Below are 25,484 nucleotides of genomic sequence, written 5' to 3'. Positions count from 1 at the left end.
GCCAGAGGCACCGTAAAATGTTTAAGGAGTTGGCTTGCACTTATTTCCGTAAAGCGCATTGATAATGGAGCCAGCGCGGCCCTAGAACCCACCAACTTAACAAAGTTGAAACACGTCTGCTGAGATTAAAGGAAACCCCGTGAGTGGCCTGCACTTTGTTTGCAGTATTAACTTTAGGTGAGTCCACCCCAATGAACAACGGAGGCACCCACCCTGTGTTCGGCTGAAGCTGGTGTGTTTTCTTTGAACATATATATGTACACATCAACATGTTCATATATATCACAAGTACAAGGGGCAAAAAATGCAGTCAGTATAAGAAGAGCAAATGGAGGCAGAGTTTCCGAACCTGCATGAATCCATACACTGAATCCTACTTTGCAGATGAACAGCAGTAGTAACAAAGGCCTCCGCAGCCCCCGTGGTGCGGGGGGCAAGCTCCAGGGTGCCCATCAGCAAAGTACACTGTGCACGGGTGGCAGGCTCCTGACTGAGTCCAGGAAGGAGGAGGGCCCCCTACGGGGACATCTGAGCGAGTACCCTTAAGTTTCTTGACGCCACTAATGAACAGGGACTGGCTCTCAAGGAGTGCTGTGTTGCTGATACTTAGTTTATCTACAAAGCATCAGCAAGTGAGGGAGAAACATACCTGTTTTGGCTACACAAGAACCCTGCTCCCACATGGTCTCCATACTATTTACAAAGTGCCCTTAAAATAATATTTTCCCATCCTGTGATCACACTAGAGATGAAAAGATACTATTTAGAATCTCTCTTAATATTTTACAGCATGAATACCATAAATGCAACCCCCATGTGGGCTTTCTTGAAAAAATTTCATCAAAAACAAAAATAATTTGAAGGTATTGCTGCTGCAGTGTGATGAAATGATACCATTTTTGTTTCTCAGATTTAATGAATTTGATAACAGACTGTTTGGAATTAATGATATGGAAGCAGAGGTAATGGACCCTCAACAAAAGGTATTGCTGGAATGCACATTCAGAGCCCTGGAGAATGCTGGAATTCCAATGGAAAAAATAAGTGGAAGTGACACTGGGGTTTTCATCGGTAGGTGGTCTTCTTTTGCTTAATATTACTGTGATCAAATTAGCCCCCATACAAAAATAATGCACATAGATGTTTGCATAGTGAAACCAGATGATTCAAAACTAATGTATTATATGGAAAGGTACCTCTGCTACAAATAATCAGGATATTGACAATTATAAAGGAGTTTGATGTCCAAATAAAGGGACAAGGCCCTAGGACAAGTGCCTTCATAAAGTCTTAGAACTCTGAATTGTAGAAAATTGGAGTATTATGCATTAATGCGGTTAGGCCTCACTGTATAATGCTCTCACAATACCCCAAAGATGGGCCTTGGATTCACAATCATAAATCTTTAGCTCAGTCCTGGGAGTGTGGCAAAGAGCATTCAGGTTTAACTAGAGGAACATGTGTTAAGCATTTCAGAGTACCAAGATAAGTGAAAAGTAATTGTCACAACTTGAAGGAAAGCCAACATCAATTTATAAAAATAAATCAGATTTTTATATTTATTTAGACACCAAACCTAATGCAATTGGATACACATAACTGGAGTTATGGATTTTAGAAGAAACAAGAAATCTGTGCAATTCACAACAGTGAATCTTTATCATTGCGGTCAATGAGAAAAAGAACTAGTGACAATCATTCACTTGCAGGCCAAGTCACATGGTACCCACAGGGGGTTCAGGTGAGCCACAACAGTTAGTTTAATTTTAACTGGCCCGAAAGACCCAAGTGCAGAGTTGTCCTGGATTTCCTTAGTGCTGAAGCAGGAGCCACAGGAGAGCTGTGTTTACAGCTTAGACAGTGCTGGGGAGAAAAGTAATGCAAAAGGTTGACAACGGGGCCACTGCTGTGGTTGGTTGAAAGTGCTACATGGTTTCCTCTTGATGCAGTGTTGAGTAAAGATGTTGGTAACTGGAGCGGTCACCAAGAAGCCTCGGTAGCTGAAAGGTCAGCTAGATGATACTTCAACATGCCGCGGTCCAGGGGAAGACAGTAGCCAGTTGAAACTTTCTGGAGGTCAGGAATATGTTTCCCACAATGAGCTGGACCATCTGGGGCCTGAGGGCCAGCGATTCTGTGCTTCTGGGAGTCTGTTTTTATTTGCGGGTTGCAGGGGACAGGTGTTACTAGTCCAATAGAGTCTGGAGTTGCCTTTGGCACTCAAAGGAGTCCCTCTTTCTGGGGGGGTCCAGTTTTTGGTCTGAGAGGAGTCACAGTTGTGCAGTTGAGGGTGGTTGCCACAGGTGCAGGTTATTTCACCTTCGTTTTGTGCAGGTTCCGAATTTGCAGACTCAGATCTCTTCTTTGTACTTGATTGCAAGCCTTCACAGATCTGAGGTTCTGGTGCCAGCAGTGCCCCTTAAATCCTAGATTTAGAGGCATTGGGGGTGTCAGTGCAATTAGCAAATGGGCTAATAGTCCCAGTGGCTAATCTGCCTCGGAGGTGACCACATCCTGGGTGGGGTTTGAGCTAAAGCCCATACTCTGCAGTCACCAACATTGCAGAAAAGGGCTGGGTTTATAGGAAAAAAAGTTATTTGATCTGTCCATGTAGTGTTTTGGACCTTTTCCCTTTGTGGGCACTAGGCCTACTCACACAAGTGTGGTACCATATTTATTGGCAGACTTTGGGCAATGCTGGGTGGTAGGAGATTCGAGGCTTTCCATGGATTGCAGAGCTCAGCCTCACAGAAATGTGAGGACAATATGTGGTTTTAAGCACAGTGTGATGTTTACAAGGGCTTCTGGATAGAAAAACATAATTGGAGCCACACAAGTCACACCACTCTGGACATCCACAGGTATCTAATTTTCAGAAATGTCTGTATATGGTAGGTTTTCTTTGGTGGCTACTCAGCTGATTCCTACAATCCACAGCTACCCAAGTTGTTAAAAAATGCATACATTCTTCTGGGTAAAATATATTGTCTCCAGGCCACGTTTTGAGGTCGGTTGTCCCAGTCACACAAGCCAGGTATCATTTTTATCTGCAGATGTGTGGGAACCCAGAACATTTCTTATTAACAACTGGATTTTTTTGCATTGTGTATTCTAAATGCAAGTCAATATGCAAGAAAGAAAATATTTACATATGCCCTCTGAATCACATGTGAGTATAGGCACCCATAAACTAAGAGATAAAGAAGTAACTGCTGTCCCTAAGCTCATTATCTGTTGTACATTTCATAAATACATAGGATACCTTCATGTTCATTTTTCACCCTATATATTGTACAATATATATTGTTCTATATAAGGTATACAATAAAAAAACATTGTATGGTGCAGCCCAGTTGCTGTCTCTGGGCACCTCGGGTCCTCTCTCTATCCTCCTGACTAGAATGGTATTGTGGATGTAAGGGTATACTGGTTTTGTAAATCAGCCATCATGACAAGAAGTTACAGATGATAGTGTCATAAATAGCAGTTTTTTCCTACTCTTTTTTCATATTTTTTATTTCAACATTTAGGGCCTGATTTAGAGTTTGGTGGAGGGGGTTAGTCAGTCAGAAACGCGACGGATATCCTGCCAGCCATATTACAATCCCATTATGTCCTATCGGAATCGTAATATGGCAGATCGGATATCCATCATGTTTATGACAGAGTAACCCATCCCCAAACTCTAAGTGAGGCCTTTAGTTTCTTTGGTAAAAGTTTGAGGGACCTACATATTTAAACCCTTGCTGAACTCAAACAATGTTGTCTACTTTTCAGAAATGTCTATCTTTCCAGCATCACCCATGGGTTTCTCCCCTGTTTCCATCAAAAACTGAAAGTAGGTTGAAAGCACAAAAATTAGGAACTTAGGAAAAATGGCAAAACTGTGGAAAAAATGTTTTTGATGCAGCTCTGCATATTTGTGAAAGCTGGTAAGATGATGATTTTAGCACAGCAAACCTTTCATTGATCACTTTTGGGAAGCACTTTTCTCTCTTTTTTTTTTTTTTTAAAGCTGTGTTTTGGCTATTTTCTTGCTCCCCCCCGGGGAATCCACAAATCCTGGATACCTGTAGAATCTCCATGATGCTGGGAAAAAATAATGCAAATTTGGTGGGGGTAACTTAAGTGGAAAAAAACGTTATTGCAGCCTAAGGAAAAAGTAACCCAACTACCCAAGAAAGGGTGCAGCACTGGGGTAGAAAAGCCTCTGCAGTAAAGGGGTTAAATCTGGTTGTAATTCAGCATGTGTAATAACATGAAGATAGAGTCTGTCTTTTTTGCGTTCAACTCCAGCAGTGCAATAAACAATGTAATGTTACAACTTAAATGTAATACTCATTAGAACAGGCATTTTTTATAACAGAAATCCACTATCCGTAGCATCTTTCAACATAGAAATGGTTCCCAAATATCAACACCAAAATAATATTTGACCATAATAATGTGATCAAAATATTGGCTACAAAAAATATCAAGGGAGAAAATATTAAGGCCCTCATTACAACATTGGTGGGCGGCAACCGCCGCCCGCCAAGTTGTATCTGCCGGGCGCCCGCCAATGCGCAGGCTATCTGGAGATCCCCGCTGGGCGGAAACCTGGTTTCTGCCCTCCGTCCCAGCAGGGATCTCGGCCGCAACACGGGAGCCGCCTCCAAATGGAGCCGTGGTGTTGCGGCAGTGAGACGGGTGCAGTTGTACCCGTCGCGCTTTTCACTGTCTGCTATGCAGACAGTGAAAAGCTCCTTGGGGCCGTGGCAGGGGGCCCTGCGACTCCCCTTTCCGCCAGCCTTTTCATACAAAGACCACCAGGGTTGTAATGAGGGCCTAAGTGCTTTGGCGATAAGATATGCAGCAGCTATTTATTGAAGTTAAGACCAACGTTTTTGCAACCTGGGCAGACTCTATCACAGTCTCTAGTGCCAGTCAATGAAGCCCAGACTGAAACCGAATGGGCACGAGGACTAAGACTTGTTCTTGTCCACAGGTAGGTAGAGTGATGCCACAGGCCAGCACAAGATGACCCTGACTTCTGCACAGAACTCTACTCCAGAACGCCTAGTGGTTCAGGCCTCCATCAGCAATGAGAACCTCTATGCATTCCGAGAGATCAGACGAGATCGGGCGCCTTCAGGGTGGTATACATTCACTATGACTACCTCAGACAGATAGTAAAAAAAAAATTGAAGCGTTCAGCAAACAGATATTTTCATCAGCCAACTCATTCCTCGTCAGTGCATGTCAGCTGTTTGCTTGGGACTGTGAGATATTAGATTACTGATTGAGACAGTTGAAATCCTAGTCAAGTAGGATTCACAATCATTGTCAAGGTGAGTCACAAGTAAACTGCAAACTAACTTGTGCTGCACTGGGGTAGAAAAGCCTCTGCAGTAAAGGGGTTAAATCTGGTTGTAATTCAGCATGTGTAATAACATGAAGATAGAGTCTGTCTTTTTTGCGTTCAACTCCAGCAGTGCAATAAACAATGTAATGTTACAACTTAAATGTAATACTCATTAGAACAGGCATTTTTTATAACAGAAATCCAGTATCCGTAGCATCTTTCAACATAGAAATGGTTCCCAAATATCAACACCAAAATAATATTTGACCATAATAATGTGATCAAAATATTGGCTACAAAAAATATCAAGGGAGAAAATATTAAGGCCCTCATTACAACATTGGTGGGCGGCAACCGCCGCCCGCCAAGTTGTATCTGCCGGGCGCCCGCCAATGCGCAGGCTATCTGGAGATCCCCGCTGGGCGGAAACCTGGTTTCTGCCCTCCGTCCCAGCAGGGATCTCGGCCGCAACACGGGAGCCGCCTCCAAATGGAGCCGTGGTGTTGCGGCAGTGAGACGGTTGCAGTTGTACCCGTCGCGCTTTTCACTGTCTGCTATGCAGACAGTGAAAAGCTCTTTGGGGCCGTGGCAGGGGGCCCTGCGACTCCCCTTTCCGCCAGCCTTTTCATACAAAGACCACCAGGGTTGTAATGAGGGCCTAAGTGCTTTGGTGATAAGATATGCAGCAGCTATTTATTGAAGTTAAGACCAACGTTTTTGCAACCTGGGCAGACTCTATCACAGTCTCTAGTGCCAGTCAATGAAGCCCAGACTGAAACCGAATGGGCACGAGGACTAAGACTTGTTCTTGTCCACAGGTAGGTAGAGTGATGCCACAGGCCAGCACAAGATGACCCTGACTTCTGCACAGAACTCTACTCCAGAACGCCTAGTGGTTCAGGCCTCCATCAGCAATGAGAACCTCTATGCATTCCGAGAGATCAGACGAGATCGGGCGCCTTCAGGGTGGTATACATTCACTATGACTACCTCAGACAGATAGTTAAAAAAAAATTTAAGCGTTCAGCAAATAGATATTTTCATCAGCCAGCTCATTCCTCGTCAGTGCATGTCAGCTGTTTGCTTGGGACTGTGAGATATTAGATTACTGATTGAGACAGTTGAAATCCTAGTCAAGTAGGATTCACAATCATTGTCAAGGTGAGTCACAAGTAAACTGCAAACTAACTTGTGCTTAACCCCCTGGTAGCAAAACAAAACAGCCAGACTTATCTTAGAGGCAAATGTAGGAAAGTAAGGAATAGGTTAGTTGTTCATCATCTTTCGTCTCTGGGGGTCATGTAAAAAAGTGCCCTTTTGTATGGTCACCCCTAGACTTTTTGACCCAATGTCGATGGTTATGACTCTGAAAGTGCAGTGGAGCCTGCTGCCTAGGCCCCAGTGCCAGTGTTCTCCCTATACATGATGTAAGCAAATTGGTACTCCCAATTGGAAAGGACTTTAACCCCCTCATAATTCCCCAGTAAAGTTGTACCAAGGGCACCCAGGACATGGATGCTGAAGAGGTCACTAGGGTTTGAAGCACTATTTATGCCACCCTGAGAGACCTAAGTAAACAGATGGCAGCAGGCCTGTCATTGCAAACTCCAGGAGCAGTGCAAACTTCTCCAACCTGACTCTGCCTTTGCCTCAAGTGGCAAGGTGAAATCATTATCTTTAATGTATGTCAGTCACCCTTAAGGTAAGCCTCCTAAGCCCAGGAGGCAGGGTACAGTATTTTAAAGGCATGGATTAATAAATGCAAACTAATATGCGCCTATAGTAGCCTTTTTCATTAAGGACTACCATAAGTGATCAGCAGTCAATGGGATAAAATGGACTGGAACTCAGGCACCCCCAAAATTGCCTGCTCTATTATGGTACCACCGAATATGGTCATATTTGGTATCAAACAATGTGCCTCCTCACCCCTGACATCACTCAAATGTTTAGTTTGATGTGACATGCACCCAGGTGGCTACCTTACAAAATGCTCATCTGGTTGCCCCAGCCTTTCCTGTGCTGTGGCTGGCAGCCTGCAGCTGCTACCACCAAGACAGGATTCTGGCCTTCTGCCAGGCAGTGTGAATACTCCCAGGAGTCAGAGAAACAAAGGCCTGCCTGGGTAGAAGGTAACACATCCATCATTGACAGGATGGCTAGTGAAATGGCACATCACCTCGGTGATCTTCAAAGTGTGTGATATGCACGCAGGCTGACCCCCAAATGAGGAAGTCACCCTCCCCCTAACCAAAATATTTACCCTGGCAGGTAAAAATGAGTTAGTCAGGAGGCATTCACCCCCCAGAAGGCTAGCCACATCCCCAGGGTGGGCTACCTGGTCTTTATAGCCAAGGAAGTTTTTGGCCATTTCTAGAAGTGGCAGAATTGTGGGTTTGGGGTAGAAAAGATGACACACACCCTTGGATATGATCACCTCATGGGAGGATTAGTTGCGGGGGCAAGTACTTTATTGGCCACTTGCAACCACACCCATAACACCCCTGAATCTAGGACTTAAGAGGCAATCCCAACACCAGAACTTCAAATCTGTGAAGACTGGCAGCCAAGGACAAAGAAGAGACCCGAGACTGCAACTTCAGGACCTGCACAATGCAAAGGCATGATAACCTGCAGCTGCGGACACCACCCTGCAGCTGCACAACTCGACTCGGTTCAAAGACCACCTCCCCAGACAGAGGGCCTCACTTGAGCACCAAAGGCAACTCAAAGACACGTTTAGACTAGTGGCATTAGTTCCCTGCAGCCCGCAAGTATAACAGACTCCTAGAACCAAAGAATCTCTGGCCATCAGGCCCTCCGAGGGATCACCCAAAAGCAGATGGTTCAGTGCTTGTAGGAAACCTAGTCCTCACCTCCAGCAGGTGCCAGGTGGCTATTGTTTTGCCCCAGACCTCCGGTTGTTGAGGTATTCTCCAGCTGACCTTTACGTTACCAAGGCTTGTTGGTGACCAGTTATCGCCATATTTACTTGTCACTGCAAGAAGAAGGAACCATGTCAGCACCTTCAACCAACCACAGAAGCGGCTGTGCTGTTGACTCTTGCATCAGGTTCCTTCCCAACATCATCTAAGCAACAAACCCAGCTCTCCGGCTGCAGCAGCAAGGACAGCCAAGGCAACTTTGCAGCCAGGCCTCTTGGGTCAGCTTTAATTGAACTGACTGTTGAGGGTAGGTCCTGGGAAGTGCATCACCTAAATCCCGATGGGTTCCATTTAACTCGAACTGAAAGTAGCTGACTGTCACTGTGCTTTTTACCATTGACCGCAATGGCAAAGTTTTAATGTAGTGAATTGCACTGATGTATTGTGTCTTCTAAAATCCATAAATCATTGTATTAGTGTTGATGTCTAAATTAATATAAAAACATCTGCTTTATTTTTATAAATTGGTGTTGGATTTCCTTTGAGTCGTGTCAATTACTTTTTGTCCATGTTGATACTCTGAAATGCTAAACACGTTACTCCAGTAAAGCCTGACTGCTCTTTGCCACACTACTAGGACTGAGCTGAGTATTTTTTTATTGTGAATCAAAAGACCATCTTTGAGGTATTGTGAGAGTATTATATGGTGAGGCCTGAGCAGCAGCACCACATAACGCTCCATTCCCCTACATCAATGTGTAAAGAATTTATGCAGCACTTCAAACTGTAATAAAATGAGAACACATACAAAATCCAACACCATTTAGAGGAATAGAACAAAATGGAATAAATAACTCAAGACAAAAATGACAAAATTTAAATCAGTAGAACTGGAGACATGCGATTTTAAACATTTAAGTCGAAATTGTGCCAAAAACCCCAAAAGTGCCACTTATGGATATCTGCTTGTGTGACAACAGCTGAGCACAGGGACAAGGTTAGTCCACTGAAAGTTTACCTTCTCAATCCAGTGCAAAGAGTCCTTATCCTGGTGGAGTTGGCCATGAGGAGCAGAGAGGTATCATGGATGGTCTCGACGTAGCAGGAAGAAAAGGCCAGGCTTTGCGAATGGGCGCCGCTGAAGTGTGAAGATCCTGTTGTCATTGCAAACAGTCGGCCTGGTGCTTCACAGTGGTGTTCCCTGTGAGCGGTCAATGCTATAGAGCAAAGGGTCGGGCTGACGGAACTCTGTATTGACGGGCTCTGTGAGTGATAAGGTTGCAATGCTAACATACCCATTTATGGTTGCGAAGAACCCAAAAACTTAAATTCAGCATCTTTGAGGCCGCAACAAGTGGCAAGGAACTGAGGGGCACCACCTGGGTGTCAGGGGCTTGCGACAGTAGGTTCTTGATGCTGGTTTAAGTGGTTGGGAGTCTTTTATGTGGCTGTGGCAGAATTGCCCTTGGAGTCACTCTGGAAATCGTGGGAGGGCAGCAGGGCAGCATGGCAGAAATCCAGCAAGGTAGCAGTCCAGCAAGGCAGTAGTACAGTAGGGCAGCAGTCCACCAGAATGACAGGCTTTCCAGCAGCATAGCCGTCCTTCTTCTTGGCAGAGTCTCCACAGATCCACAAAAGTGCACTGAAGAATAGGTCTGATGATCCTGCTTTTTATAGCTAGTGCCTTCTTTGAAGTTGGGAGAGGTTTCTAGAAGTTTCTCATTGAAAGGCATGGAATTTCCTGACTCCCTTGCTCTGCATCCAGGCTGCTGCAGTGAGAATGTGGAGGTAATTAGCCCTTTGTGTGAAGGCAAAACACAGCCTATTCAGTTGCAAGTTGGTCGGGCATTGTCAAAATTGTAATTTAAAATCTAACTTTACCATTAAAGAGGATTTTTCACTGCAATTTTATGGATACCGAACATGAAATGCTTACTTAGTCCCAATCAAATGTTAGCACTTAATAAACATAAGGCAACCCGCTGTTATCCTGTGGGAGAGATAGGCATCACAGTGGTGAAAAATGAATTTAGGACTTTTTGACTGCCAGGACATGTGAAACTTAAAAGTGTATGTCCAGCCTTTTAATTACAATGCTCCCTGCTCTATGAGCTTCCCAGGGCCTACCTTAGGGGGTGATATTTAAATAAAAGGGGAGGTTAAGGCTTGGCCAGGGTGTTATATTGCCAAGTCCAATTGGTAGTTCAAAACTGCATTCAGGCTGCACTAGTAGGCCTGGGACATGTTTTAAGGTGCTACTTTAGTCGATGGCACAATAATTGCTGCAGGCCCACTATTAGGATTTATTTTACAGATCCTTGCTATATGGTATACCACACTCCAAGGAACACATACGTAAAATAAATATGCTAATAAGGTGCCGCCTCTCCTACCAACGGAAGAGCATCTTTCAGAGGAGCACCTCTCAAGCTTGTTTCAAGAGTTGCAGCCTCTTTTGGCCAAAGGAGCTATAGAGAAGGTTCAGCTGTGGAAATACGGACTGGCTGTTACTTCTGATACTTCCCTGTGCCGAAGAGGGCAGAAGTCTTTCTTCTATTTTGGATCCCTGCCCTCTGAATGCCTTCTTGCCAAAGGACAAATTCAAGATGCTCACAGGTCTCCTGGATGTAGGTGACAGGATGATTACTTTGGACCTACGGGATGTCTACTTCCATGTACCCAGCCTGCAGTCCTACAGACGCTGCTTATTGTTCAAGGTAGACCAGAAACAATTCTCAATTTGTGATGCTCCCCTTTGGCCTTACCAGCGCCCCTCCACTGTCCACAAAAAGTAATGACAGTAGTTGCTGCACAAATTCAGAGGTTGAGGATTCAGTTTTTCCCCTACTTCATCACCTGGTTGTTAAAGGTAGGCTCACCTAAGTCAGTCCTAGACTGCCTTCATACAACTGTTACTCTCTTGATTTCACTGGGATTCATTATCACTGTAAAGAAGACAAATACCTTATTTGCAAAGGCTTCCTTTTATCTGTGCAGTTTTGGAACTTCACATCATCACAGGATATTAGGAGAATCTGGGATATTATCCCCATGTTTCAGCCTCAGTTCTGGGTATCAATGAGGGTGGCTCTGTGACTTCTAGGCTCTCGGCCTCCTGCATCCTTCAAGTCATCTGTGCCAAGTAGCATATGCAGGCTCTGCAGTGGAATCTGAAGTCTCAGTGGGCCAGCACCAGGACAACCTGCCGGATTCCATGCAGGTGTCAGAAGAGGCTGCAAGATACCTGCAGTGATTGCTTTTCATGTGCATTTGGACAAGCAACAGAACCCTCCACCTGCAGAGCTGAAGGTAGTGACAATGCATTATTTCTGAGATTGGGAGGATATCTGAGAAAGATGGAGATTGAGGACTCTGATCTCGGATGGAGACCTGTCTCCACTCATCCCATTGGAGTTGCTAGCCATTTGCCTGGCACTGAAAGCCTTCATACTATTCATCAACGGGAGGCTGGTTCGGGTTCTCACAGGCAACACCACTGCCCTGTGGTTCTGTAACAATCAGGACGGGTGGGGTCTTGTGCCATTAGGCACTTTGGCCCTCATTTCAACTTTGGTGGGCGGCAAGCGCCGCCGCCAAGTTGAAACCGCTGGGCAGCTGCCAATGCGACCACACTCCTGCGGTGTCTATTTGGAGATCCCTGCTGGGCCGGCGGGCGGAAACCTTGTTTCTGCCCACCGGCCCAGTAGGGATCTCGGCCGCAACACGGGAGCCGGCTCCGAATGGAGCCGGCGGTGTTGCGGCGGTGCGACGGGTACAGTTGCACCCGTCTCACTTTTCACTGTCTGCTATGCAGACAGTGAAAATCTCCATGGGGCCGTGGCAGGGGGCCCCTGCACTGCCCATGCCAGTTGCATGGGCAGTGCAGGGGACCCCAGGGGCCCCGTTACTCCCCTTTCTGCTAGCCTTTTCATGGAGGTTCATACCGCCATGAAAAGGCTGGCGGGAGGGGGACTCTTAATACCCTGGGCAGTGCTGCAAACAGCGCTGTCCTGGGGGATTGCAGTCGCCGGGACAAAAGTGGCGGGAAACTGCCGGTCCCGGCAGTCCGACTGCGACGCTACCGCCGCAGTCGTAATGCCCGAGTTTGTACTGCTAGCCTGTTGGCGGTACAAACTCCAGAACAGCCCTGGTGGTCTTTGTTTCTAGGGTGGACTAACTCAGCCAGTGGCACCTAGTATCCACCAATGCCAGTTACATCCCAAGGCAGCGCAGGGCATCTTCCATCAATGTGGATTACTTTGACTAGATCTTTTCTCCACCATTGATAACTTGCAGTGTCAAAACCTTTGTGCACTAGAGTTTGCATGAATGCTCTCTCTCAGAGGTGCATTCCAATAGAGTGGAACACAGTAATGCTATGCACCTTTCCACAACTTCCTCTCCTGCCTCGATTTCAGGAAAAGATCAGAAACGACTGGGTACAAGTCCTCCTATTGGCTCTGGATTGGACAATGAGAATAGATATCTGGAATTTATGGCCATGTGCATCTGTCCTCCAATCAGACTACTGCTTCAGGAGCATTTCCTGTCACAGTAGAAGGGCTGGGCTCTGCACCCGAACTTGCGCAATCTACAGTAGTAGACTGCATTCATGATGCCATCCTTACTGCCAGGCATCCCTCTACAAAATATGCCTACTCTGGGAGCTGGTACATGTTTTGGCCTAGTATAGCCCCCGTAATACAGACCCATTTCAAGCCAAACTATCAGATGTCTTATTGATTGAGTTATCTCTGGTCCAGCAAGGACTTGCAGTGGGCACCATTAAAGGTTATTTGTCATTCCATTCAGCCTTTTTGTTTTTACTGGATCAACCATCCTTGTTCAAATCACCTGGGATGATGTTTCATAAAAGGTTTGGCACATATCTTAGACCCCCTCAAACTCTTCATGATCTCAATCTGGTCCTCACTTTCACATGTGCACTCTCTTCAAACCGATGCACAATTGTCCACTGTCTCCAATTCTGAAAACGATTCCTGGTTGCAGTAACATCTGTGCATCACATGAGTGAACTCCAAGCTCTGTCAGTGCAGCCGCTCTGTACCACCTTGTTCCCAGATAAAGTGATGCTCTAGACCAGGGTGGCCTTTTTGGCAACGGTTGTGATACCTTTTCATGTTGGGCAATGGATCACTCTCCCAATATTCTTTGCTCCACCTCACTCCCCCAAAGAGAAGAGACTCCATCAACTGAATCCCAAGACAGGTTTGAGCCTTTACATCAACTGCATCAAAGACCATCAGATGGACAATCATGTTTTTGAGGCATTCTTTCAGGAAAAGAATGGCAAGGCAGTGCAGAAAGGGGTTTTGTCAAGATGGATAGTCCCCTGCTCTAAGATCTGCTGTATACTAGACAAAAAGCAGCCTCCAGAATGGCTCAGGGCCCATTCGACCAGAGCCAAGAATGTTACTACATTGTTGGCACCCGTAATACCTGTACTTCGTTTCTGTCAGATCACAATATGAGCATCAATGCACACATTCACAAAGGTCTACCTCCTTGACAGGCAGGTCCAACAGGAAAAGTATTTTGACTGTTGAGTCAGGCAGGACTTTTTAATCAAAGCCATTCCACACATCCAACTATTAGGGAGTTACAGCTTTGGTATCTATTTTAAATTTGAGGAATATGCAGTTAGGAGTATCCATCAGAAGAACAAGTTATTTACTCTCATTACTGCTCTTTATGGTGGATACTCTATCTGTCCACAGATTCTTTACTGCCTTCCCTCTTCCCTGTTCTGTGGAATGGTCTCTTTTTCCATTTTTAAAAAGGTCCAAAGTGGAGATCTGCATACTGGTACCTCTGATTATTGTTGGTGCTTTGTGTCCAAGGTCATGGACAGAATAGGAGAGAAAATGAATTCAATGCACAGAGATGACGCTTATATGCCACTGTAGCATCACTTTTGGGGGCAGAAGGAAGTCAATGCAGAGCTGCATAGCACCACCTATCGGCATTTGGGAGCATTACTGTTTAAATCTTCCAGATCCATGCTAGTTTCTAGGGATATTCTGAAAGTGAGGAATCTGCAGTTAGAGCACCCATCAGAAGAGAGTTACTGAAGGTAAGGTACATTGTTCTTTTAACAATTAGTTTATGTTTTTATTTTTCAATCTTGCTAATTTTTACCAGGTTGTGGGTTTACTTGGGGATTTTGGTGGGTAGTGTTTTTTTAAAATTTAATTCAAAATAAATATTTAGCAATATATAATGGTTGAAATTGTTTTTAATTAGTTTAATAAAAAAATAATAAAAAATCAATGTTGTGGTTCATTAATTTCAATTGTTTTGGATTATGCATTATTTTGTGAAAGTGGATAGATGGTTTATTGTTTTTATGAATATTAATTTGAAATTGTCAAAATACTGTATTGATAAAGTTTAATGTGGGTTTTGGGAGGGTACAATTTGTTGATAAGGGATGATGTGTATTGTTTGCTCATCTCTGCTTCATAAAAAAAGAAAATATAAAATATAGAATATTAATTTAAAATCTTTTATAGGTATTACATGTATGTATTAAAATTATTTTAATTTTACTAACTTTAATAAATTGAAACTGCATTGGTTTACTTTTTGAAAAGAATAAAAACTTAAACTAAATGTACCTAGTTAATATTTATTTATTTATAGTTTTTATAGAGCGCATAAGACCAGAAGGTGTCTAAGCACTGAAAAAGCAGAGGGAAATCAGGCAAAAACAATTTGGACAGTCCATCCTAGTCCTATGCAACATCCTAAGTACCCCTTATTACCATGGATTTACTCCAGGAAGGAATTCCACAGCCTAACAACTGCTACTGTGAAAGCCTGATTCCCCCACCTGATTTTCCTAACCTGTGGTATCGTCACAGTGTGGCAACCAGCAGACCTCAGATAACTCCTGGGGGCATACCAATTAACAGACAGGTACCCTGAGCCATGGCCATGTAAGGTTTTATGCAACAGGCACAGAACCTTAAAGCATACATGCTTCGTTATGGGCAACCAATAAAGATGATGCAGCCCTTCAGAAATGGAGGAGTATTTAGGCAGACCTAGGACTAATTGTGCAGCAGCATTGTGGATGATTTGCAATTTGTCTAAAGAGAGATGATTGATATCCAGATACAAGGCATTATAATAGTCGAGCCACAATGAAATAAGAGCCAGGACCACGGACACCCTGAGCTCTTCAGACAACAAAGGCATGATTTTCTTCAAAATCCGAATCATCCAGAAGCATGAGCTGACCGTTCTATTCAACGGGTATCAAATGTTAGAATGTTATCAAACATCACACCCAGGTTTTTGGCCACAACTAATGGAACTGGGAGTGCACCACAATTTTAAGGCCACCACCTTTCAGACCATATGGAGCTATCCCTGCCAAACATCACAATCTCAGTTTTATCGCCATTTTATCGCCATTTAGTGTTAGGCAATTCCTATTCAACCAACCACCGATTTCCTGCATACAGGCCCGGAACCTCTCTGCGACCTCCTCCAAATCGTTCATTCAGGACACAGTAAACTGGGTGACAGCAGCATAGGACGATACCTGAAATACAAAAGTTGTACTAAGCCATATAAAGATTGAAATAGGTCGGGCTCAAGGAGAAACCCTGTGGCAGTCCACATTGGAGCTGAAAGGGGGCTGCGCTGTAATCACCACAGCTCACAGTAATAGCTTTATCATATCGGAAGGATTCCAACAACTTCAAAGCCTCAAATCTCAGCCTTTGCACCATCAGGGCAGAAGAGATGGTGTAAAAAGCTACAGAGAGAACTAACAAAACCAGTATAGCAAACCCGCCCTGGTCCACTTGCGTTCTGATTGTATCTGCAGTAGCAAGAAGAGCGGATTCCTTACTTGGATTCTTCCTGAACCTGTTTTGCAAGGGGTCCCGGAGATTGTGATCCTCAAGATATTTAGACTGAACCACTTAATTGCACTTGCCTAAATAGTTGTTTCACCGGAGTTATGCTGCCCATTGTTTGTGGTACTGGAATCAGAATATTACATTAAGCCCCAAATATATGCACTTTCCTTATTGTTTATGGGACTGGAGTTAGACTATTTCCCTAATATTTCTTGAACTATAATTACAAAATTTAATGTGACCAAACCCGAATTTATGAACTTTCACCAATATTTGTTGGACTGGAGATTGTATATCTAATAAGCCCACCCACATTTTATGCATTTGGACTAATATTTGTGCTTGTCTGCTTAGAAAATTTAATATAGCCCCCTCCAACCTCAAATATATGTAGGTTCCCCATTGTTTGTGGGACTGGCCTGAGAATATTTTATCTGAATCCGTTCCCTTCAAAATAAATGTAGTTTCCCCCAAAGTTTATTCGACAGGAGTTAAAATATTGAATCCGACCCGCTCCCCACACCACCACCACCCAAATATTTGCACTTTACCCAATGATTGTTGCACTGGAGTGAAGCACGTTCTCTGATTTTTGAAGGGCTGGAGTTGGAATATTTAATCTGGCATCACCAGGAAATCTATGCATTTTCACCAATATTTCCTGGACTGCAATTATATTATTTAGCCACTCTCAGCCATCCCCTTAAATATATGACTTCCCCAATGTTTGTTGAATTGGAGTTTGAATAGGAAATCTGAACCCCCTCCAAAACAATATACATGTACTACCTCACTAACAAGATGCCACACAGCTATCCTCAAGACTCCAAAATTCAGCCAACCCCACTCAAGAGGAAGATATACTTCTGTAAGGAGCAGACAGACTCTAAAGTTACCTTTGTACTAGATCATTACAAGAGACCACATGGTCAGCCTCCATACACCCTCAGTGGAGAGGAGAAGGCAGCCCTATGATAGACGTTGATAGACTATATCAATGCATTGGTGGTGGAGGTAGCAAAAAGTGGCAAAATTAGAAAAAGCAGCTGAAGTAGATGTTTTCCAGGATACAGGAGGCAAATGCTGTCCCTGGAGGTGGACCTAGATTACATCCCTGTCTCCTCCGCCTTGAGAAGCATGTGCTCACCCCCAGGCATCCTGACCAGCTTTAATTCGTATCTGATCCAGCGATCCCTAATTTAAGTTCAGGTAAAAACTCAGCACTTCTCTCACAAAATGTGTTTTTGTATTACCACTCATCTCACTCTGTCATTCCCCCACCTTTCAAAGACTTGTCCCTTGGACACAGCCACTAAAACCATGTTCACATAGAGTAAAGTGATAAAATTGTGCGTAATAGACTTTAACAGTTCTGATTACCTTTCCCAAATCTAATGTGTTCTAGCAACAGCTGGAGCTGGAGTACTTTTAACTGTAGTGATGTGATAAACTGCTGCACATGGCTGATTATGTATCATGTACCTGTCACGATTATTGTGATTAGATTGTCTGTGAAATGGCCAGGGTGTTTCCACTGACTCTGGTAATCTCCAGTGGCCAGATAGTGGAGTTAATCAATTAGTCTGGCATGTGCAGGTAAAGCTTAAGAGTGGGCTGGGAATAAAGGGTTCTTCTGCTCCCAGTATACACCCATGGAAAGGATCACTTCATATGAGAAGTTATATATAGCAATTATTGCTTCCCTTGACATACCAAACATGCTGATCCTGTTATTTTAAACCCTTGTTCTCCTCCTCAAAACCGTAGTCTCAAAATAAGGGGAAGGGCAACAAAGTTGTTAATTGACCTAGTGAAAGAAATGTTTTTTGTTTGTGTCCTGCTTAGTTATGTGATCCGGCTGTGTGTGGCTGTTTGATGTTGTATTGAATTTCAGCCCATTACAAATTACTTTTACAAAACATTTTCAGAAATGTAAACATATTTCCATTTTGTTAGAAATTGGGTTGTTACTTGACTGGGGTCTAAACCTTAGTCCAACAGCAACTACAATCCTAATCAGGGCATTTGTCAGGCAAACTCTAAAGTAACCTTTGCTCACCCTCTGGTAGCTTCGCACAGAGCATTTAGGCTTAACTTAGATGCAGTGTTTAAGGTATTTGTGCAGCACTTCAAACAGTAAAAAAGTGAAAACACCACACAAAATGAAATCATGTTAGAAACATAGAACTCAATTTAACAAATATATTAAGACCAAAACAACAAAAATCCAATACGTAGAACTCGAGATATGAATTTTTAAAGATTGAACTGTGAAACAATTTAGAAACAAAAAGCACCAACTAGGGATATCTGTTCGAGCTGAACTAGGACAAAGTCAAAAGTTCAGGCCGATCACAATGGAGCACAAGCTGGCTACAGGGACCCAGTTGGGGCCGCTGCACCAAAGTACTTTAAATCCTGGTTGCATAGTGCTGCATCAGTTCCAAACTATGCAGTAGAGCTGATGAGTCGATTTCCTCCATGCAGCAGCAGTGATGCTTCAGTTCCGAGATGCAGCGGGGTTAGGGTACGAGTTCCCACTGCGTCGATGTTGAGGATCCAGGGGCTGAGGCTTGGCATGTGTGCAATCGGGGCAATGCATGAGTTCCGATAAGCGCTGAGGTTGTGATGCAGAATTTCAGTGGTGTCATCGAGGCTGCCCTCAACAGGGATGCGAGGACCTTGCGTCGGGAAAAGCATTACACAGTATTGGTTCCAAAAGGGATGAATCAGTTCTGTTCCTTGCAACAGCTCCAAAGCATCAGTTCTCCTTCCACAGCAGAGAATGTATTGGTTCTGGCGGCGGTCACTTGGTAACCCCACTTTCAAGGGTCCAGGACTGGGATAGCACTACTTGGTGGGGCAAACTCACAGATGGAGAACTCCAGGTGCAGGAGCAGGATGTTTGGAAATCTTTTATGTTCTTGAGACTTCAGATCAAGAGGCCAACCAGCTAGCCCTTGGAGTCACTCTAGGTTTAAGTGGTACAGGTCCAGTCTTTCCCACCCAGGTAAGAGAGAGTAGCAGGCAGCAGGGCAACACGGCAAGGCAGGAGTCCATCAAGCTGCAGTCCAGCAGAGTGGCAGTCCTTCAGCAGCACTGCACATCTTCTTCCTCATAGACTAGTCATAGATCCAGAAGTGCACTGAAGTGTTGATGTCAGAGGTCCAGTACTAATACCCGGTTGTGCCTCTGAAGTGATGGAGACTTCAAAGACAAGCCTTTAAAGTGTACAGAGGTCCTGTCTTTCCTGCCCTGACTCCAGCTTCACTACAGGGGGTGTGCAGCCCTTTGTGTGGGGACAGGACACAGTCTATTCGGGTGTAAATGAGGCTGGATACGACTTGTCCCTCCCACCCTCCCAGGACGGCCCATTAAGCCACACCTTAGCTGTCAATGTATGTGGCTGTCTAGGGACAATACACAAAGCCCAGCTGTCACCCAACCCAGACAAGTGATCAGAGACAGGCAGCACGCCCCAAAAGGCTAAAGTAAGAAAATACCAACTTTCTAAAAGTGGCAAAGCTTAGCAATGCAATTTAAAATCAAATCCAACAACACCCTAAGTTGTGATTTTAAATTGTGATTCCAGAGACACCAGACTTGGAGGTCTTATATCTTTCCAATCGGAAATTACACTAATTAAATGTAATAAGGTAATCACAATGTTATCCTATGGGATAGAGAGGCCCTGCAGTAGTGAAAAATGACTTTTGGCATTTCTCACTACCAAGACATGTAAAACTCAAAAGTACATGTCCTGCCTTCTAAATATATTGCACCCTGCCCTCTAGATTGTCCAGGCCCCACTATTGGTGTGACTTACATGCATAGAAATGGAAGGTTAGGACCTCACAAAAGGATTGTTTTGTAGGGTGACATCCCAGTGTAAACTGCACACATAGCCACTGCAATGGCAGGCCCAAGACATGGTTACAGGGCTACATAAATGGGTGGCACAATCAGTGTTGCAGGCCCACTAGTAGCATTCAATTTACATGTGATGGGTACAAGGGGTACCACTTTAATAGGGACTTATAAGTAAATTAAATATGCCAGATGGTGATGACCCAATATTACCATGTTTAGGGGAAAGAGAACAAGCACTTTAGCATTGGTTACCAGTGGTAACGTGCGCAGAGCCCTAATACCAGCAAAAGTTAGATCAGGGGGAAGACCACCCTAAGGCTGTTAGGTATAACACATTTAGGGCCAGATGTATCATCATGGCCCTTTGCGAATCGGAAATTGCGATTTTTAAGAAATCGCTATTTCCGACTCGCAAAGGGCCATGTATCACATTTGCAATCCGCTAATAGCGATTTCTTAAAAATCGCAAATGCTATTACCGAATTGCAAATTGCAATACCGGCCCCATTCGCAGCTATGGGCCTGTTGGCCCATAGCTGCAAATTTTTTGCATTTCCAAAATTGCGATTTCTGAACCAGAAATCGCAATTTTGGAAATGCAAAAGCCCAGGGTGCAGGGGGCCTAAGGCCCCCTCTGCTGCACCCCAAAATCATTTTCTGCAACATGTAAGGTACACACATGCCAAAAGGGCATGTGTGCTTTACATGTTCAATTTAAAAATGCAGTTTAACTGCATTTTTAAATCTTGCACCAGGTTACCACCTGGTTGCATCTCATGGTATTTTGCATGTGCAAAATGCCATTCTGCGAAAAATCGCAATTAGTGATTTTTTGCAGCATCGCCTTGCGACCTGGATTTTGCGAATCGCAAATTGCGACTCGCAAATTCCAGGTCGCAACGCAAGAAATCGCAATTTGAGCGATTTCTACTTTGTGGTCTGCGAATGCCTTTCATGTATTGCAGACCACAGTTTTGCACTCGCAAACGGCCGAATTTTGCGATTCGCACCGTTTGCGAGTGCAAAACAATTTCATACATCTGGCCCTTACTTTCATATTTTTCTTTAAGCAGTATTAGTGTTGCATTGATTTCTTCAAGAGTGTTACAGAACCAGTGATTTGCCATGTGGGCTGCTTATCTGATTGCAAGGCTTGGCTGGAGCCAAGTAGAGCCTATTGTGTTAGGAGTATTACTGTAGTATGTGTAAAGGTGTAACTTTTGTGTTATAGGAAATATCTTATTCTTGTGCGGGTATGTTTTAGAATGTACATGTCCCTCCCTTAACTCCTCTTCAAATTTCCCTTAATCCGACCCATTTAGTAGTAAATAGTCTCCATTTTCCAACCGCTTTCCTTTTAACTCCCACATTTCCCACAAAAACAACTATTATGTGGGGGGATATCTGAACTCAAGGCGGAGAACTCCACAATAAAAGATAGAACTGATGTAAGCAGCTATCTCTAGCTGGAGATTTTTTATCAGAATTTGTGAGTATGTAAAGAAGTGCTACTTGAGTACTTCTTCCAATACTCAAAAATCCTTTGTTAATAGACCCTATATAATCTGAGAGAATATATGACATCACCTAGCTGCCATAACCTCATCCTTATCAGTTGAATTCAATATTTACTTTATTTCGGCTTATAAAAAACCATAAACGTTATACATGTGTTAATATGTTAAAACACATTTTAACATGCAAAACAATTCTCAATACTGAAAAAGACAGTGTCATCTTTAAAATACATAGTTTAAACTAACAAAGAGATCTCTAAGGCACAAATACAGCATACGGCAAAGAGTATGGCCCTCATTCCGACCCTGGCGGTTTTAAACCGCCAGGGCCGGGGTAGACGGAAGCACCGCCAACAGGCTGGCGGTGCTTCCTGGGCAATTCTGACTGCGGCGGTAAAGCCGCGGTCAGAAAGGGGAACCAGCGGTTTCCCGCTGGTTTTCTCCTGGCCCAGGGAATCCTCCATGGCGGCGCTGCTTGCAGTGCCGCCATGGGGATTCCGACCCCCTTCCCGCCAGCCTGAAGAGGCTGGCGGGAACGGGTGTCGTGGGGCCCCTTGGGGCCCCTGCACTGCCCATGCCACTGGCATGGGCAGTGCAGGGGCCCCCTAACAGGGCCCCACAGAGATTTTCACTGTCTGCCTAGCAGACAGTGAAAATCGCGACGGGTGCCACTGCACCCGTCGCACCCCTGCAAATCCGCCGGCTCCATTCGGAGCCGGCTTCCTCTTTGCAGGGGCTTTCCCGCTGGGCCGGCGGGCGATCTTATTGAGATCGCCCGCCGGCCCAGCGGGAAAGTTGGAATCACCGCCGCGGTCATTTGACCGCGGTGCGGTGTTTGGGCGGTTGGCGCCTGCCGCCCGCCGGGGTCGGAATGACCCCCTATATGTTTAAAGACAAAAAGTCCCCAGTTTGAGCCTTTAAGCCTCTTTAGCTTGCTTTCTCGATCTTATCCTGCATGCCCAGAGAAGAAACCTAGAGGGGCAAAGATAATGTGCTTCTTTGTATCACATTTAAATAGCCTATGGGCTTCCCAGTAATGTGCTGTGAACATGAGTTTACAGACTGAAACAATCCACCTTCTTCGGGGAAGAACATAGCCTGCCCAGAAAGTGTTCTTCCATTTCTGGGGACACCAGGCAAAGAAAGACAATTAAAAGCTGAAATAGTGTTCTTATCCCATTTGCATGTAAAGGATCTGAGTGGTAAACTACCAATTATGTATTTAATTTAAAAACGTTTGGCTTGCAAGAGCCTGATCCCATCCAGATAATTCTAAAAGCTGGGGATACATTTGAGTTGGAAGAATTTTTCAGTGATGTTCCCCTCTTTATTTTATTCCACGTTCTAAACAATGTCGATTTCCAAAAAGTTATCTTCATATTTCTGGCTATGTTTATACTCATTACAGTTGCTCCATTTTGATAGCTTTATACTGATATTTTATCTTCTTAAGCCACAAAGTGTGTGCACTTTTGTCTCTGCTGATAAGTTCCACTAGGGCATCTCGATAATAGGGCCAACTCCTATGATGTCCAGGGACGTACCCAGTACGTCAAGGGTTTCAAAGAGTCACTAAGTCTACCTTATTTAATGCTAGATCAGCACATAAATGTGTCAGAGGTATACACGAAGGGAAACTTAACAGTGACCTGATAAAGTTACTTTCAGTTAGGACAAGAGAGGGCACATTGGCACATTCCCATACCACTGCTCCATAGGTAGCCCTTGCCATGACTGTGGCCCCATAGACTGTGAGAGCTGGGGAGGTTGCTCCACTGGAGATGGCCTTGTATTTCCTGGCTACAGCTGCTGCTCTTTGATGTGGCTCTGCTTTTTTCTATCTGGGGAGCCCGGGCAAATTATTGGCTAGTCTGATGCCTAAGTAGTCAAAGTTTTTTTACTTGTTCCAAAGGAGCCCCCACACCCCATCCAAACGCTAAAGGAACGATGGAGGCTCAGTGCCATGAATTTTGATCTTGTAGGATTTATTGTAAGATGCCTAGATTTTCAGAAAGATGTGAAAAGGTCCAGGTGAGACTGGAGGCCTAGTGGGGTGCTGGAAAGTAGCAGCGTGTCACCGGCAAAACTAAGAACAGGGTGCTAATACCTGCAGATTTTGGCAAATCATGATTTCGGTGTGCCAGCCACTCAACTGCACCATTAATGTACAGGCTAAACAGCGTGGAGGTGGACACAGATCCCTGTCTTACGCCACGATTTATTGGTATCCTGGGTGTAAGATCCCTGCATGTATTCCACCTGGCCTGTGTAAAGATCTCCTGATCCAGGATTTTCAGGATTCTTAAGAGGCCACCAGGCATGCCATAGTTTTCTAAGACTCTCCATCGATTATCCCTAGCGACCAAATTAAAAGCTGCCTTCAGATCCATGGAGGTCATGTATAAATGGTCCTGCTTCAAGGCCAGGTATTTCAAACACATGGTTTTGAAGTGGAACACATGGTTAAATCCTGCTTGACAGTCTGAAAGAATACGTTAGTCTTTTCTCCATGGCAGGAGTCTTGACAATACTTCGTCTGCAAAAAATGTTTGACTGTTGTTAATCAAGTTGATCGGTCTATAATTAGAGAGGGCATCCTGCCTTCCTTTTTTAAAGATGGGAACAATGGTAGCTCTACGCCAGGGGGGTTAAATGTCCTCCACTCTCATAATGGTGACACCCAAGGTATTTAAGTAAGGAACCCAGTTTTCAGGTTGCGATAAGTACAGATCTCCTGGGACATCATTGGACCAGGCACTTTCTCTCACTTTATTTGATGTAATGACTGCAACATTTCTGCCCATCCAAATTCTACAATGGCACAAACCTCATTCTCAACTTCAAGCCTTGTGTGGGCTATTGTAAGGTTGCCATCACTAGAGGAAGATTCACTAGGCCACTTAGTATATAATTTTGAAAAGTGAGCGACCCATGCATCTGTTTGTACAACCACATCAGGATAGAGGTCTATGCACTGTCTACCTTTGGCTATTATTTTACAAAAAGCCTAAATGTTCTTGTTTTGAAGAGATTCTGTACGGTTCTTCCACTTTGCTACCTCCCACCTGCTTTTACACTTAACCAAAATTGGCCTGGATCCTCTTCTTGCCTCAATAATCTCCCTGCAATCTCCTTTCTTGACCGTTTCAAGTACAGCTGTTTTGGCATTCTACCATATACCTCCTGGATAGTTTCCCCGCATATGGCCCTTCTGCCCTTCCTTAGTAAAATAGTGTTTTAGCTGGTCCATCATTTCAAATCGGAGGCTTGGGAAATTGATCAATCTTTTATCAATTAGCTCATATGGGCCCAAAGTTTTCACAAATAATTGGTAGATTTGGAACAGAACTATGGCATTTTCTGAAATCAAGGCCCAATTAACATTCCTTCTGTTATTAATAGTAATTACCAAACTTGAAGGGATGCTATGCAAAGAGCGTGAATTTGGGCACAAAGCACTTTTTGGTCGCTATCCAGTCTGGAGACCACATCCATATCGCCAATATAAGCTCTGAGTTTGAGACCTCTTTTAAAGGGGGAACAGGGTAATCAGTGGGAGTACAAACATTCAGTGCCCTAAGCCCACAAGTAACTATCAAATTGCCAATCTGATCAGCAACTTTTGGCTACCTGTATCAGCAACAGCAGAGGACACCGCCTGGAGTTGATGCACTTCATCGGTCTGTGCTGGAAAAAACAATCCCACATGGACTGATGTATTGCAGTCTCCTGCGGTAATTTTAGGTCAGTTAAGATATATTTGATCAATCAGAAAGTTGATCAGTAGTGGCTGACTGTGAACTTACAGGGAGGGAACATGTTTAGATGCTTATAATGGCAATATGCTTAACCTCAGTTGAGCTACCTGTGGAAATAACTATGCCCAGAATATCTCTACAATCAGTCGGGATTCTTTTAACTGTAACAAACATCTTAAGATCAATAAACCACCAGGGGCTCTCCCTCCTGCTGATGG

At 44.2% G+C, this 25,484-nt stretch overlaps 1 protein-coding gene across 1 annotated transcript in view; it reads left to right on the top strand.

Moving 5' to 3' along the window:
• Nucleotides 1-25,484, top strand: part of LOC138262450 (mycocerosic acid synthase-like) — a 265,495-nt gene that overhangs the window by 32,997 nt on the left and 207,014 nt on the right. The window contains exon 3 of the mRNA XM_069212343.1: nt 911-1,071. Coding sequence (XP_069068444.1) covers nt 911-1,071 — 161 coding nt within the window. The remainder of the gene's footprint in view (nt 1-910; nt 1,072-25,484) is intronic.

The sequence above is a fragment of the Pleurodeles waltl genome, chromosome 10, assembly GCF_031143425.1.
Source record: "Pleurodeles waltl isolate 20211129_DDA chromosome 10, aPleWal1.hap1.20221129, whole genome shotgun sequence".
In the NCBI taxonomy this organism is placed as follows: domain Eukaryota; kingdom Metazoa; phylum Chordata; class Amphibia; order Caudata; family Salamandridae; genus Pleurodeles; species Pleurodeles waltl.
The sequence above is the reverse complement of the archived record's forward strand: the minus strand, read 5'-3'. Positions and strand labels throughout refer to the sequence as shown.